This window comes from Uloborus diversus, chromosome 6 (genome assembly GCF_026930045.1).
Source record: "Uloborus diversus isolate 005 chromosome 6, Udiv.v.3.1, whole genome shotgun sequence".
In the NCBI taxonomy this organism is placed as follows: domain Eukaryota; kingdom Metazoa; phylum Arthropoda; class Arachnida; order Araneae; family Uloboridae; genus Uloborus; species Uloborus diversus.
In genome coordinates, this window is record NC_072736.1 from 161,181,892 (window position 1) to 161,194,238 (window position 12,347).

The window sequence follows — 12,347 nt, forward strand, 5'->3', positions numbered from 1 at the left end:
CTGAAAAACACAACTATAGACTTTTGTCCATCTCACTTCGACTATTGATGGGTATATGCCCTAGCGCCGTGAAAAGTTACATAAGTTCTCCTCCAGAGTTTTTTAGAAAATCGTATTTTACGCATTGTTTGATAACGATGGGACAAAGAGCGGGCGGGGATTCAGTATGCCCTCACGAACTGTTTTTTGAAACTGAAGTCAATTTCAAACTGAGTGGGTGGGATTAAAGACGCTAATTGAGACTATCTTTGGAAGTAAAGTTTGGGAATGGATTTCGGGGCCCTCCATCGCAAAAATTTCGAAAAAGAAATACGAAAAATGTCATTAAGCAAATTTTGATGAAATTAAGAAGGGCTGTCCTCTGAAAAGACATTTTGGATTTTAAAGCCAACATTTTCAGGCTATGTTTGATTAAGTTAAGGTGGAAGGGGTGAATCAGAGATTTAATTGGGTCCTTAAGGTCGGTGGTTCAAACAGCAAAATTTTCCGAAATTAAAGTCCTAAAAACGCAATTTTAAGCCTTCTTTAGTCTCGTCAAGGAGGTCATGGCATCCTTTTGGATCTTCGTTTTGGAGCTGCATTTAAATTTACTACCCGAGGCAAGAGCCCTGATCTGAAACCGGACAGTTCATTCGTGATTTTAATTCGAAAAAAATGCTGTAAAGATGGAAAATTACAAAATTTTAGTTTGTTATGCATATATGTTTGACTCTCAGGAGAGTCGCAATTTTCCACTGTCTCTCCACGCATCCGCGATTGGTTGAAAACAGAATTTGTTGTTTGAAATGCTTGCGACAGTATCTAATCAGTATAGCTTTTTTTAAATATAATATATAAAATATGTCTTGATTGTTTAGGTCTATAAAAGCTTGGGGGTAAACATTAGTGGCCGCCCTGGGCCCTGAGTGCTCCTTTTAGAAGGCACCCTTTCATGCTTCAGGAGAGGGGCCATTTCCATCATCTCCCCTCCCCTGTATCCATGCCTGATTACCGGTTCTGTCACAAATTTTGCAACCAATTGAAGCATGTGTGTAAAGAGTAGCTATTATTGGACAATGAACCAACACAATGTTCCCTAACAATCTATTTTTCTTAAACTTTGCTATGCTGTCGGGAAATCGGCACTTACTTTGATAATTGAACATTTAAAATTCAGCATATTTATTTGACTTATTATAATTTATCTTGTGAGAAATCCTTGAGTAATTAAAAGAACTATATGATGCGGCCTGCGGCCGCCCCTTACTTTGGCCGCCTTTGTGCGGTGCACACGCTGCACACCTGCTAGGATCGGCCCTGCATTCTAAATATAAAAGTTGATGAAATATAATGGCACCTTAGTGTCACCTTCATCTAAAGTTTGTGAATATGGGAAGAAAAAGAAAGTTTCTGATCAAAAAATTTAAAAAAGGCTAAGATTTTCGGTAGGATTTAACTATTACAAAATGTCGACAGTAGCGCGACAATAAGTATGGATGAATCTTCCATACGTACAATTAAAAGTCAAAACAAAAAGACATCCGTAAAACTTCAGAACTTAGTTTCAATATTGAAGCTTGCAGATCAGTCTAGCAAAGTAAGTATTATGAAAATGGAAGCTGCTCCTGAACTGTAGACTAATAAAAAGATCAGGAAGAGGAGATGTTGCCACAAATTGAAACGTTATAAAAAGAAAAGGCGAAGCAATCATAATTAAAAACGTATTAGATAAGAATAACGATCTGATCATGGAGCATAAATCATCACTATATTTATTTTTTAACTCTTAAATATTGTTACTGTATCTACTGTACAGTACTATTATAGTGCATTATTTTAATTTTACTTCATGCTGTGCGCACCGTGTTGTTTTACTTTATGTCGTTCATTCCCATTGGTCATTCATTTTGTGCTTCTTAAAGCATTTCATGTTGAATAAAACAGTTTTTTTTTTTAAAAATTAAATACAGTAGTTCAGTTCTTTATGTAAGAAACTGTAGTGTATAGCTGAGGAATGCATTAAAGCAGTTTGAAGGGTGTTCATAAGTGTCTAAGAGAATTTGATATGCTTCTAAAAATTTGTATACATATATTTTTCCGCAAACGCGAAATTTCGACGTACGCGAGGAGTCTTGGAACGCATCCTTCGCTTAAGTCGAGACTCGACTGTACATATTAGCATTTTTAATCATATATAACCTTGAACTCAACAATGAATAACCATTTCAGAGAAAACCTATTATCTCTTTTATCTCTTGAAGTACTAAATCAATCTAAATTTATCTCCCACTCTGAATGCGACACCCGGACTACACCATTTAAAACTTCAGAACAGGAGAAACGGCTTAGTCATTTTGATTTCCGCATTTTATCTGATAAGATGTGAGAGGAAAAAAAAGCAAAGAGAAAAAGGAAAATGTTTTTATTTTCGCATAAAACATTGAGCTACAAAAATCTAGGCACTTGTTTCGTAGAAACAGCGTGCATCAGTTTCCGATCAGATTATGGAAGAAGCAGCATTTAGTGGAAGTTTCATCACACTTTTAATTGGATTAATTACTCTTTTGCTGTTATACTGGTAAGAGTTTTTTTTTATTTATTTATTTTTTTTAAATTAATGTTGGAAAATGAAAGCAAATACAGTCATTTAAAGCAGGGGTTCTTAATCTTTTTCAACTCACGCACAACCTTTTATTTGTAGCATTGACTCTGCATAACCGAACAAAAAATGCTTTAGTTTTGTTAATACATGGTATACAGCGGCCGCCGCTTATATGAATCACGTTTGTTCTAGACAGTTTTGATTCCATAAAGCGGCTGATTCAATAAAGCGGCGAATTCAATAAAGCTGGAATCTGTTCTGTTTTTGACAATTTACAATTTGATTCAATAAAGTGGTTTATTCAATTAACCACTGATTCAATTAACCGGCGTCCACTGCAATGGCGTTGTTTCCTTCAGTCAAAAGTACTACTTTTAGTCATTGAAATTGATAGAGCAAAAAAAAAAAAAAAATAATAATAATAATAACATGGACCCAGAATATACCTTCCTTTTCCCAACGGTTATTTTGTAATTGATTTTTTTAAATGTCCGATTTTTCAAACAAGGCGTGGCCATTATTACGTCACAAATAATGCACTTTGGCGCATCTTTCTACCGCGTTTCCACGTTATGATAATCAAGAAGCGAATTTAATACTGCGCTCTACGCTTGCTATCAACCCTATTGTTGCCAATACACGTAAGTAAAGATGCGAATTAAATATTTTGCTCTGTGAATGGCATTTCATCATTTGTGATGTCATTGACAGAAACATAAACAATGAAAGCGCACCGATTGAAGTAATTTTTTAAAAATATCAAAGTTAAACAAATTATTTAAAAAATGGTCAGATCCTATGTTTTTAAGCAAGCTCTTTCAGAAAAAAATGCTTTTAAAATTTTGGAAACGACCCCATTAGTTAATGTTTGACTGTTAAATTTTATATACCACCGACTGAGTTGCAACTGTAGAAGCAAGAGGGAAAATTAAAAAACGTTTTAAAAGTCTTACATTATTAAAAATCAATGTCAAGTATTTTATTTGCTATTAAATAGAAACTGGAAACAGACAAAATTTTTAAATCATTGCGTTTTATTTCCTTGTCGGCCAACAATGAATTCGGTAATCAATCGCGTGAATAAAGACTTAACCGTTATTAAAATCCGCTTTAAAAAAACGTGATAATTCGAATTCTATGAAACATGGAAGTTCCAAACACATTCTATCAAACGCAGAAATTTTTTTTCCCTTATTTTGGTATTAGATTTAACATTTTTTAACTATGTTTCCACTGCGAAAATCGCTAAAATCCTTTTAGAGGTTTTTATTAGTATTTTCGTTAATTAATGTCATCCAAAGATGCAACGAAGCTAAGAACACTCTCGATAAACTCTCCTATCGAACAAATTTTTTTCCTTCAAAATCGGTCCATCCGTTTAGGCGCTAGAGTGCCACAGACAGATACACACACAGACACGTCAAACTTATTAACCCCCTTCCTTTGTGTGTCAGGAGTTAAAAATTATGAAAACAGAAAATATTCATGTAACTCAGTGCTTTTATTTTTTAAAAAAAATGTCTCATGTAAGAATGGTGGAAAAATCAATAAACAATTTGGCCCAGAGCCTGTTGCTGGCCGTCACATTTGTATTTTTTACAACAGTCTTCACTATTAAAATATGTTAAATAGTATTTTTATACTGAGACTTTTAATTAAAATTATTTTTTTTTCTTTGATAAAAAAAAATTGTATTCCTAAATGCTTGGTTTTTTGTAATTAATAATTTTGTAATTAATAATAACTATCACAGTCAATTATTTCTTTGATTTTTCATAAAAAGGCCCATTTACGTATTGTATTTTTTAAAAGATTTTCAATCAATATTCTCCTTCAGAAATCTTTAGATATGAAGAAATGAAATTACAATGTGTTGCTCTTAATTGTTCAATTAATTGCGAAAAAATTAGGACAAGTATGAGTATTAAACATTCCTTTTTACTATTAATTTATAAAATCTTCATTACTTTCCTAAAATAAAATTGCTTTTCTTATAAATAGTGTTTAAACCAAATAAACCCAGTTTAAACCAAATAAACCCAGTTTAAACCAAAAAACCCAAAAAAAACGTCTCCCCCCCCCCCAAAGAAACCGGTCTTTTTACCAACCCTGCGACCTATCCAGATTGCCTAAGCTCCCAACGAGAGTTATATGCAAGTCACTGGACTCCGTAGTTTTCCAAGAATTGAAGGCGAACAAGTTGCTTGGTATTTACTCACAATTCTGTCCTAACATTGGCAATGGCTGCAATAATGCTTTAGGAAAACATTCCTAGTTAATTAAAAAGGAACCAAACCTAATTTTTCCCTGAAGGTTCCTTATTTGTTCCAGAGACATGACTTGCTTTTACCAGGAAAATTTCTGAAATCTTCAGAAAGATTCCAGATAATTTTAGGAAGGATACCGGCTTTTAGCGGAAAACGTTGTTTTTTGCAAGATATGTTACTGGTAGAAATTGGGCACATTAGCAGCCCATTATTACTTCCTTTTACAAAAAAGGAAGTATTGTATTCGCGAAAAAATTTTCACTCAAAAATCGGCCTTAATTTCCATTTTTCTCACCCCCGAATGAATGTTGAGTTTTTTTTTTTTTCGACTCGACCACACGTGGATATATCTCTAGGAACGTACAGACACCCGAAATATCCATTTTGACGACCCCTGAGTTAATTACAACGAATTTTCTCGTAACGTCCGTATGTACGTATGTATGTATCTCGCATAACTCAAAAACGGTATGTCCTAGAAAGTTGAAATTTGGTACGTAGACTCCTAGTGGGGTCTAGTTGTGCACCTTTCTTTTTAGTTGCATTCGGATGTTCCTAAGGGGGTCTTTTGCCCCTTTTTGGGGGGAAATCATTGTTAATTTCGATGTAAACTCATGTTGTGTTATAATTTGTCGGGCACTTGGCGATATATCGCCAGTCTTTTGGTCGCCAACTTGGCGACAAAACTTAGAGATTTTTTTTTAATTTGGTTTCAGTTTGGCCACTGTTGGTGATATTTAGAAAGTAAACAACTGAATCACATTAAACTTGCCAATAATGGGGAAATGACATTAAATTGGAGTAAAAGGAAGTCATGTGATGCACACATCAGCTCGTTTTCCAAGAACGTTTCTGAATTTTTTTACAGTGTAGTTTTTAGATTCAAAAAAAAAAAACATTTTTTTATGTTCATTAAATAATTTATTTTATATGCTACAGGTATACAACACGGAATCATGATTACTGGAGGAAAAGAAAAATTCCATTCGTCAAACCACTACCAATAATCGGAACACTACTAGATTCATTTTACAAGGTGAGTAGTTAAAATGCTCATTACTTCTCCAAATAAATGTGCATTAAATCTCGAAAATGCAAAACGCAATTTTGGTAGCAAAATGATGATTTAATCAGTAGAAAAAAAAAAGACCAGAAATTATTTGTTGTACCAGATAGACCAGGCATTGGTCAGTTGATCTTCCCGATACCCCAGATCTCGAATACGCTACCTTGCGGTGATTAACAATACTACCGAAAAAAATAAAACATTCCGTCCCATTAGGGTGGTTCAAGTTTCATTTTTTTTCAGCCAAAGTCCAGGACACCCCCTATTTTTTTTACACTTGCTAATAGTATTATGCTGTAAAAGTTTTTGCTGCGTACTCAAATATTAAGACGGTGCTCAAAGACCCTTTCATTTAACATTAGCCGTAGCATAGAAAATGCCACAAATTTAGAAACATTTAATTTCTCCTGCTGTTTCTTTGAAAATAATTACATTATTGTGATGTATTTGTATATGCCTATTACTATTGTATATTATAATGTGTAGCATTGTTTTTACAGTTCAATATATATTTCCCCTCCCCATACTGATGAAGTTTGGGGGAGAGTATTGAGCACCCTCTTTGAGGTGAAATAAGAAGCTAAAATTCTTCCAGTATATTACCATACACAAGTCCAAAAATATTGAGGGGTGTCCTGTTATCCAGGAGAAACTTTTTTTTACATGTATTTTTGAACCACACCACCTTACGTCCCACGTGTTTTCTTTGGTGTAAATTGCAGGCTTCAGACAGTTAGTGGTGTAATGTAATTTCAGAAGAAAAGAAAAGAAAGCTTCCCGCAAAACATGGTGAAAAATTACTGTCATTCCCTAACCTTCAAAACAAGTTGTAATTTGTGGCATTTGTTTGTTTTACCTTTTTCATCCGCCATTATACAGAGGCTGCAGCGCTCCCTATAGTTTATTGGAGTGGTGAATACTATAAATTTTTATATGTTTTTATGAAAGATTTCTATAAAATACGGAACGTCATTGACTTTTATTGTAAAGCTTTCTGAATTCTTCCGAAAGATTCCAGGTATATTCTTGGAAGGTGCTAAACTTTAGCTGGAATCCTTCCTTATTGCCACATATATTACTGGATGAAATTAAGCACATCAGCTGCCTATTATTTTCCAGGACCGTTCCTGAGTTTTTTTTTACACTGTTCAAAGAAATGCCAAAAGTAGTTGTCATTGACAACAAGTTCCGTCTAGAACTATACGAGCCTACTTTCCCGTATACCCATACTACTTTCTAGTACCTGATCAATATTCTCAAAAATAGCTAAAATCGCAAATTGTTTCAAACATATTTTTGCTAATTTCTAGGAATAAAGTATTCCTCACACATCTAAAAAAATTAAAAAAAAAAAAACAGCACCTTTTAAACAAAGCAGCTAATACACTTTTCTCCCTTTAAAAAAAATTCTTTAAAAGCTTTCAAAACGAAAAAATAATAATTAAAATTAATCAGCTTATTAAAATAAATACATCATATCAAAAAAAAAAAAAATCGTCTTTTTCCCCTGTTGCCAAAAATAATTTTTTAAATGAATTAATGCATTTACCAAAATAAATAAAAACAATAAAATGTCAGCTTAAAGAAATACTTTTCATTGTCAAAAAAAAAAAAAAAAAAATCGTCTGCGCATATTGTTATGTAGAAACATAAATGACTTTGAGTTTATTCGCAACTCCAACGAACTATAGGGGGCACTGAAGTCACTGTCTAATGGCCGAATTGAAAACTAAAACAAACGCACATGGTAACGAAGAAAATGCTAAAAGTGTTGTGATTTTTGTTCGTACGTATGATTTTTTCGCTTTATTCTTTTTAAATTAATTTTCAAAGTCTTGTCGATATTCTGGCCCACGTAGAAAGAAATGAGAATTCAAGAAGCATTACTAAACGTCAAAGATTAATGCAAACTACGTAGTTCGTAGTTCTAAGCAGCTATTTCCACGTTGTTGAATTCGATATTTATCAATTCTTGATAAAACTAAATAATAATTGTGGCCTGACAAGAATAACAATTAATGCTAGAAAATTCAATGTGACATTACAAATTGTTATCGAAAGAAGATGATACTTTTTTCCCTTGCTTGGCTAGCGCTTATTTTTTTCCATTTATAGCCGAGTTATTTCTCTCGAATTCCCGAATCGGTTCATTTAAAAATTTTCTGTTTCGATTTTTCTAATTTCTGAGTTACGATTTAATTGTGTCATGTTATGCAAATCATCAACAAAATTCTCACGGATATATGGTGGTAGTTTTCTTTTCAGTTGATTGACCATTATTTCCTTTCACTTATCGAATTCTGTAATCTTACTACCATTTTATTCCACTCATGATAAAAATTAAAAATGGTTTAACTAAAAACGCGAAATCTCGCCAAGGCTACTTTGCTCGCACTATACTAATACTATAACCCTAAACAAATTTGGCGAAACCTTTCAGCTGAGAATAAAAGGAATAAAGTAAATTCTTTCTCGGTTATTCATTTTGTTCTACGATAATATATTCAAGAAAATATTTTGCATACTGTCCATTCCAACTAAATGCTGCTGTAAAATATGGTAAGTTTAATTAATTTCAGATTAAAAAAAACCCCATATTCTTACAAATTCATACAAAACAATAAAAAATTTTACCTTGTATAACGTTATCCAAGTTTGTTAATCCAGAATTTTCGCTTTCACCAATTATTAAGGAAATAATGAAAACTAACATTATTTTGAGAAGCTCGAGAATACTACTAAGGGACGAATTAATTGCTGTAGCTGAAAGCAAACTAAGACACATCGATTGCGTTAATAAATACTCAGAACAAACTGCTTGTGTTTACGTCAACTGACAAACGTGGAACGCAACGTGACAATGTTTAAGTTTCATTTGCAGTTTTGTAAATCACCGCAAGGTAGCGTATTCGAGCGCTGGAGTTCCGAATTCGCCGAAAACTGAATACCTAAATTAAAACTTTGGCGTAAAAATAAAAACAAATCATATCAACAATAATTATTTCACAGTGAAAACCATAGCTGCGGAGTCGGAGTCAATCTCATTTTGGGATAAAGGAGTCGGAGACGAATATCCAAGAATCGGAGTCAGTCATTTGTCCTCCGTGTATAAATTTTTGCCAAAGCTACGAAGTCAGAGTCGAAGTCGGGGAGTCGGAGTCCGATTAGTTGTCGGGCTCACGAGTCGGAGTCGGAGTCAGGTGCCTCTAAATTCTCAGAGTCGGAGTCTGGAGTTTGGCGTCAATAGCTATTTCCAACAAAATTTGTTTGAAATAAATCCGCCTTCAAGTACGGAATCAACATTAGCGCCTACGGGGAAACTGAAAGTCAATGTAAAGTTTTTTTGAACTGTTCAAAATTGAACAAAAAATAGTTCAAATCAAAAAGTGAAATATGGGACTGAAATGTCCTTGCCGAGATCTTTCGAACAAAAAAAAGTTTGTTCGAATCGGACTATTCATTCAAAAGTTATTAGGGGGGGACAGACAGACAGACCGACAGACATTTTTCCCATCTCAATACCCTACTTTCCAATTTTTAATTTTTCGATATTTATTTAATTATTTTATTTATTTTTGATTTTTTTTTTTTTTTTTTTTTTTTTTTCGCGACATTTTTAAGATGCATTAAGCCTTCTTTCGTGCTTTTTTCTTCTTTTTCTGACTTTTACTGGGAAAGTAAGCTAAAAAATTAAATTAACTTTTGAATCGTAGTCATTGGTTTTTCCTTTTTAGCCTACTTTCCCAGTAAAAGTCAGAAAAAGAAGAAAAAAGCATGAAAGAAGGCTTAATGCATCTTAAAAATATCGCGAAAAACAAAAAAAAAAAAAAATCAAAAATAAACAAAATAATTAAATAAATATCGAAAAATTAAAAATTGGAAAGTAGGGTATTGAGATGGGGAAAAATGTCTGTCGGTCTGTCTGTCTGTCGGTCTGTCTGTCTGTCGGTCTGTCTGTCTGTCTGTCCCCCCCTAATAACTTTCGAATGAATAGTCCGATTCGAACAAACTTTTTTTTGTTCGAAAGATCTCGGCGAGGACACCTCTTTCCCATATTTCACTTTTTGATTTGAAGTATTTTTTGTTCAATTTTGAACAGTTCAAAAAAACTTAACATTAGCGCCTACGGGGAAATTCAAGGCAATTGCGAACTGTGAGGCGAATTTGCTTCAAACAAACTTTGTAGGAAAAAGCTTTTGATGAAAAACTTGTATATAAAATATCTTTTTGATTTGAACAATTTTCCGTTCAATTTTGAACAGTTCAAATCCTTTAACATTAGCGCCTACGGGGAAACTGAAAGTCAATGTAGATTCCGTACTTGAAGGCGGATTTACTTCAAATAAACTTCGTTGGAAATAGCTCTTAACGACCTACTCCCGACTCCGACTCCGATAATTTTGGCGCACCTGACTCCGACTCCTGTGCCCGAAAATTACTCGGACTCCGATTTCCCGACTTTGAATCTGACTTCGTAGCTTTGGCAAAAGTTTTTACACGAAGGACAAATGACTGACTCCGATTCTTAGATATTCGACTCCGACTTCTTAACCCCAAAATGAGATTGACTCCGACTCCGACTCCGCAGTTATAGTTTTGACTGTGAAATAATTATTGTTGATCTGACTTGTTTTTATTTTTACGCTAAAGTTTTAATTTAGGTATTCAAGTTTCGGCGAATAAACTCGATGTCATATATGTTTCTACATCAAGATATGCGCAGACGATTTTTTTTTTTTTTGACAATGAAAATTATTTCTTTAAGTTGACATTTTATTGTTTTTATTTATTTTGCTAAGTGCATTAATTCATTTGAAAAACTGTTTTTGGCAACCGGGAAAAGAAACGATTTTTTTTTTGATATGATGTATTTATTTTAATGAGCTTATTAATTTTAATAAGTATTTTTTCGTTTTGAAAGCTGTTAAAGATTTTTTTAATGGAAAAAAGTGTATTAGCTGCTTTGTTTAAAAGTTGCTGCTATTTTATTTGTTCAGTTTTTTTTTTTTTTTTTTTTTTTTTTACGCATCTAATTTTTTAGATGAGTGAGGAATGTTTTATTCCTAGAAATCAGCTTAAAGTATTTTAAAAATATGCTTGAAAACATTTGCAATTGTAACTATTTTTGAAAGTGTTGATCAGGTACTAGAAAGTAGTATGGGTATACGGAAAGTAGGCTCGTCTAGTTCTAGACAGAACTTCTTGTTTTCAAATCTAGTTTTAGACCTTCGCTTCACAAACGGTTTGGATCATGCAGAATTTCGGATCTCCGGGATTCGGATTTCAGAGCTTCTACTGTATACGGTACGTACTTCTCCTTCGAATCCATTCCTATTCAGAAGAAGCCTGAGATATGATAGGAAAACGTCGCAAAGAAACATTCTGAATGTAGTGCCCCTTGAAAACGATAGGCTGACTTATCCGACATTTTAGTTCCAAGACAAAATTGGATCCAACCTCGTTTCTAGTATTTAGAAATACGTTGTGATATTCGTTGGTTGCTATATCGTAAAACAATTCATGTTAAGTTGAATAAAAGGTCACTTAAGGTGAATCTAGAAAGATAACTTAGTTCACAAATTCAACAAAAATGTATCAGGAAATGTTTATTGTAATAAAGCTCATTTTCACGCCTTATTTGTTTTTAATCTGTATTAATTAAATCGTCTTCATCTACAGAATAAAATAATCAAACATCAATCGGGCAACACATCTAAAGATTGGACATCAGTTTTCTGCGAAGAGGCTTTTGTACAAATACATTTTTTTTTTTCGCCCGGCAATTTTGGAACCAAAATGTCGGATAAATCTGGTCCCCTTATATAGGAGCCTTATATGAATGGACCACGGTCTACATACACAGAAAGTAGTTAAATATTAGACGCCGGCCATATAAAAGCTTCAGTTTTTAAGCACAAAATATGACTTGCATCGTAAAAACAATTCATAAACGCTCTTGGAAAATAAAAGAGAACCAATGAGCCCAATTTCTGTCAGTAACCTATTTGGCAATCAACAGAAAAGTTTAGCTCTAAAAGTCAGTAATCTTCCAAAAATTAACATGGAATCTTTAAGAAATATTTAGAAACCTTCCCAATAAAAGCTGGTCAAGTTTCTAAAATATATCAGGAACCTCCAAAGAAAACTTAGATATGTTTATGGAAATATATTGGCACCTTCCTGATTTATGAAGAAAGCGCCTAAAGCTACGGCAGAATTGCAAGCAAATATTGGCCAGCATTAAAGTCTGCAATTTTTGCCAATCTACAATATTCAGAGACTGCATGTCACCCTCGTTTCTGGGAAAGGCAATGTGAAAGGACCGTGACTGAGTTGAAGGCGAAACACCTAATAAAGAAGCTGATATATTTTCACACTGGTAGCTAAAAATTATTTTCACAACAGTGAGAAGTCTGCATACGTGAAACTCGTA

General features: G+C 33.5%; 1 protein-coding gene across 1 annotated transcript in view; it reads left to right on the forward strand.

Annotated features, from left to right (window-relative positions):
* Nucleotides 1-2,410: 2,410 nt before the first annotated feature.
* The window catches only part of LOC129225125 (cytochrome P450 3A11-like), a 48,978-nt gene continuing 39,041 nt past the window's right edge, over nucleotides 2,411-12,347 (forward strand). The window contains exons 1-2 of the mRNA XM_054859686.1: nucleotides 2,411-2,557; nucleotides 5,788-5,884. Of these exons, the coding sequence (XP_054715661.1) occupies nucleotides 2,484-2,557; nucleotides 5,788-5,884 (171 nt within the window). The 5' untranslated portion in view covers nucleotides 2,411-2,483. The remainder of the gene's footprint in view (nucleotides 2,558-5,787; nucleotides 5,885-12,347) is intronic.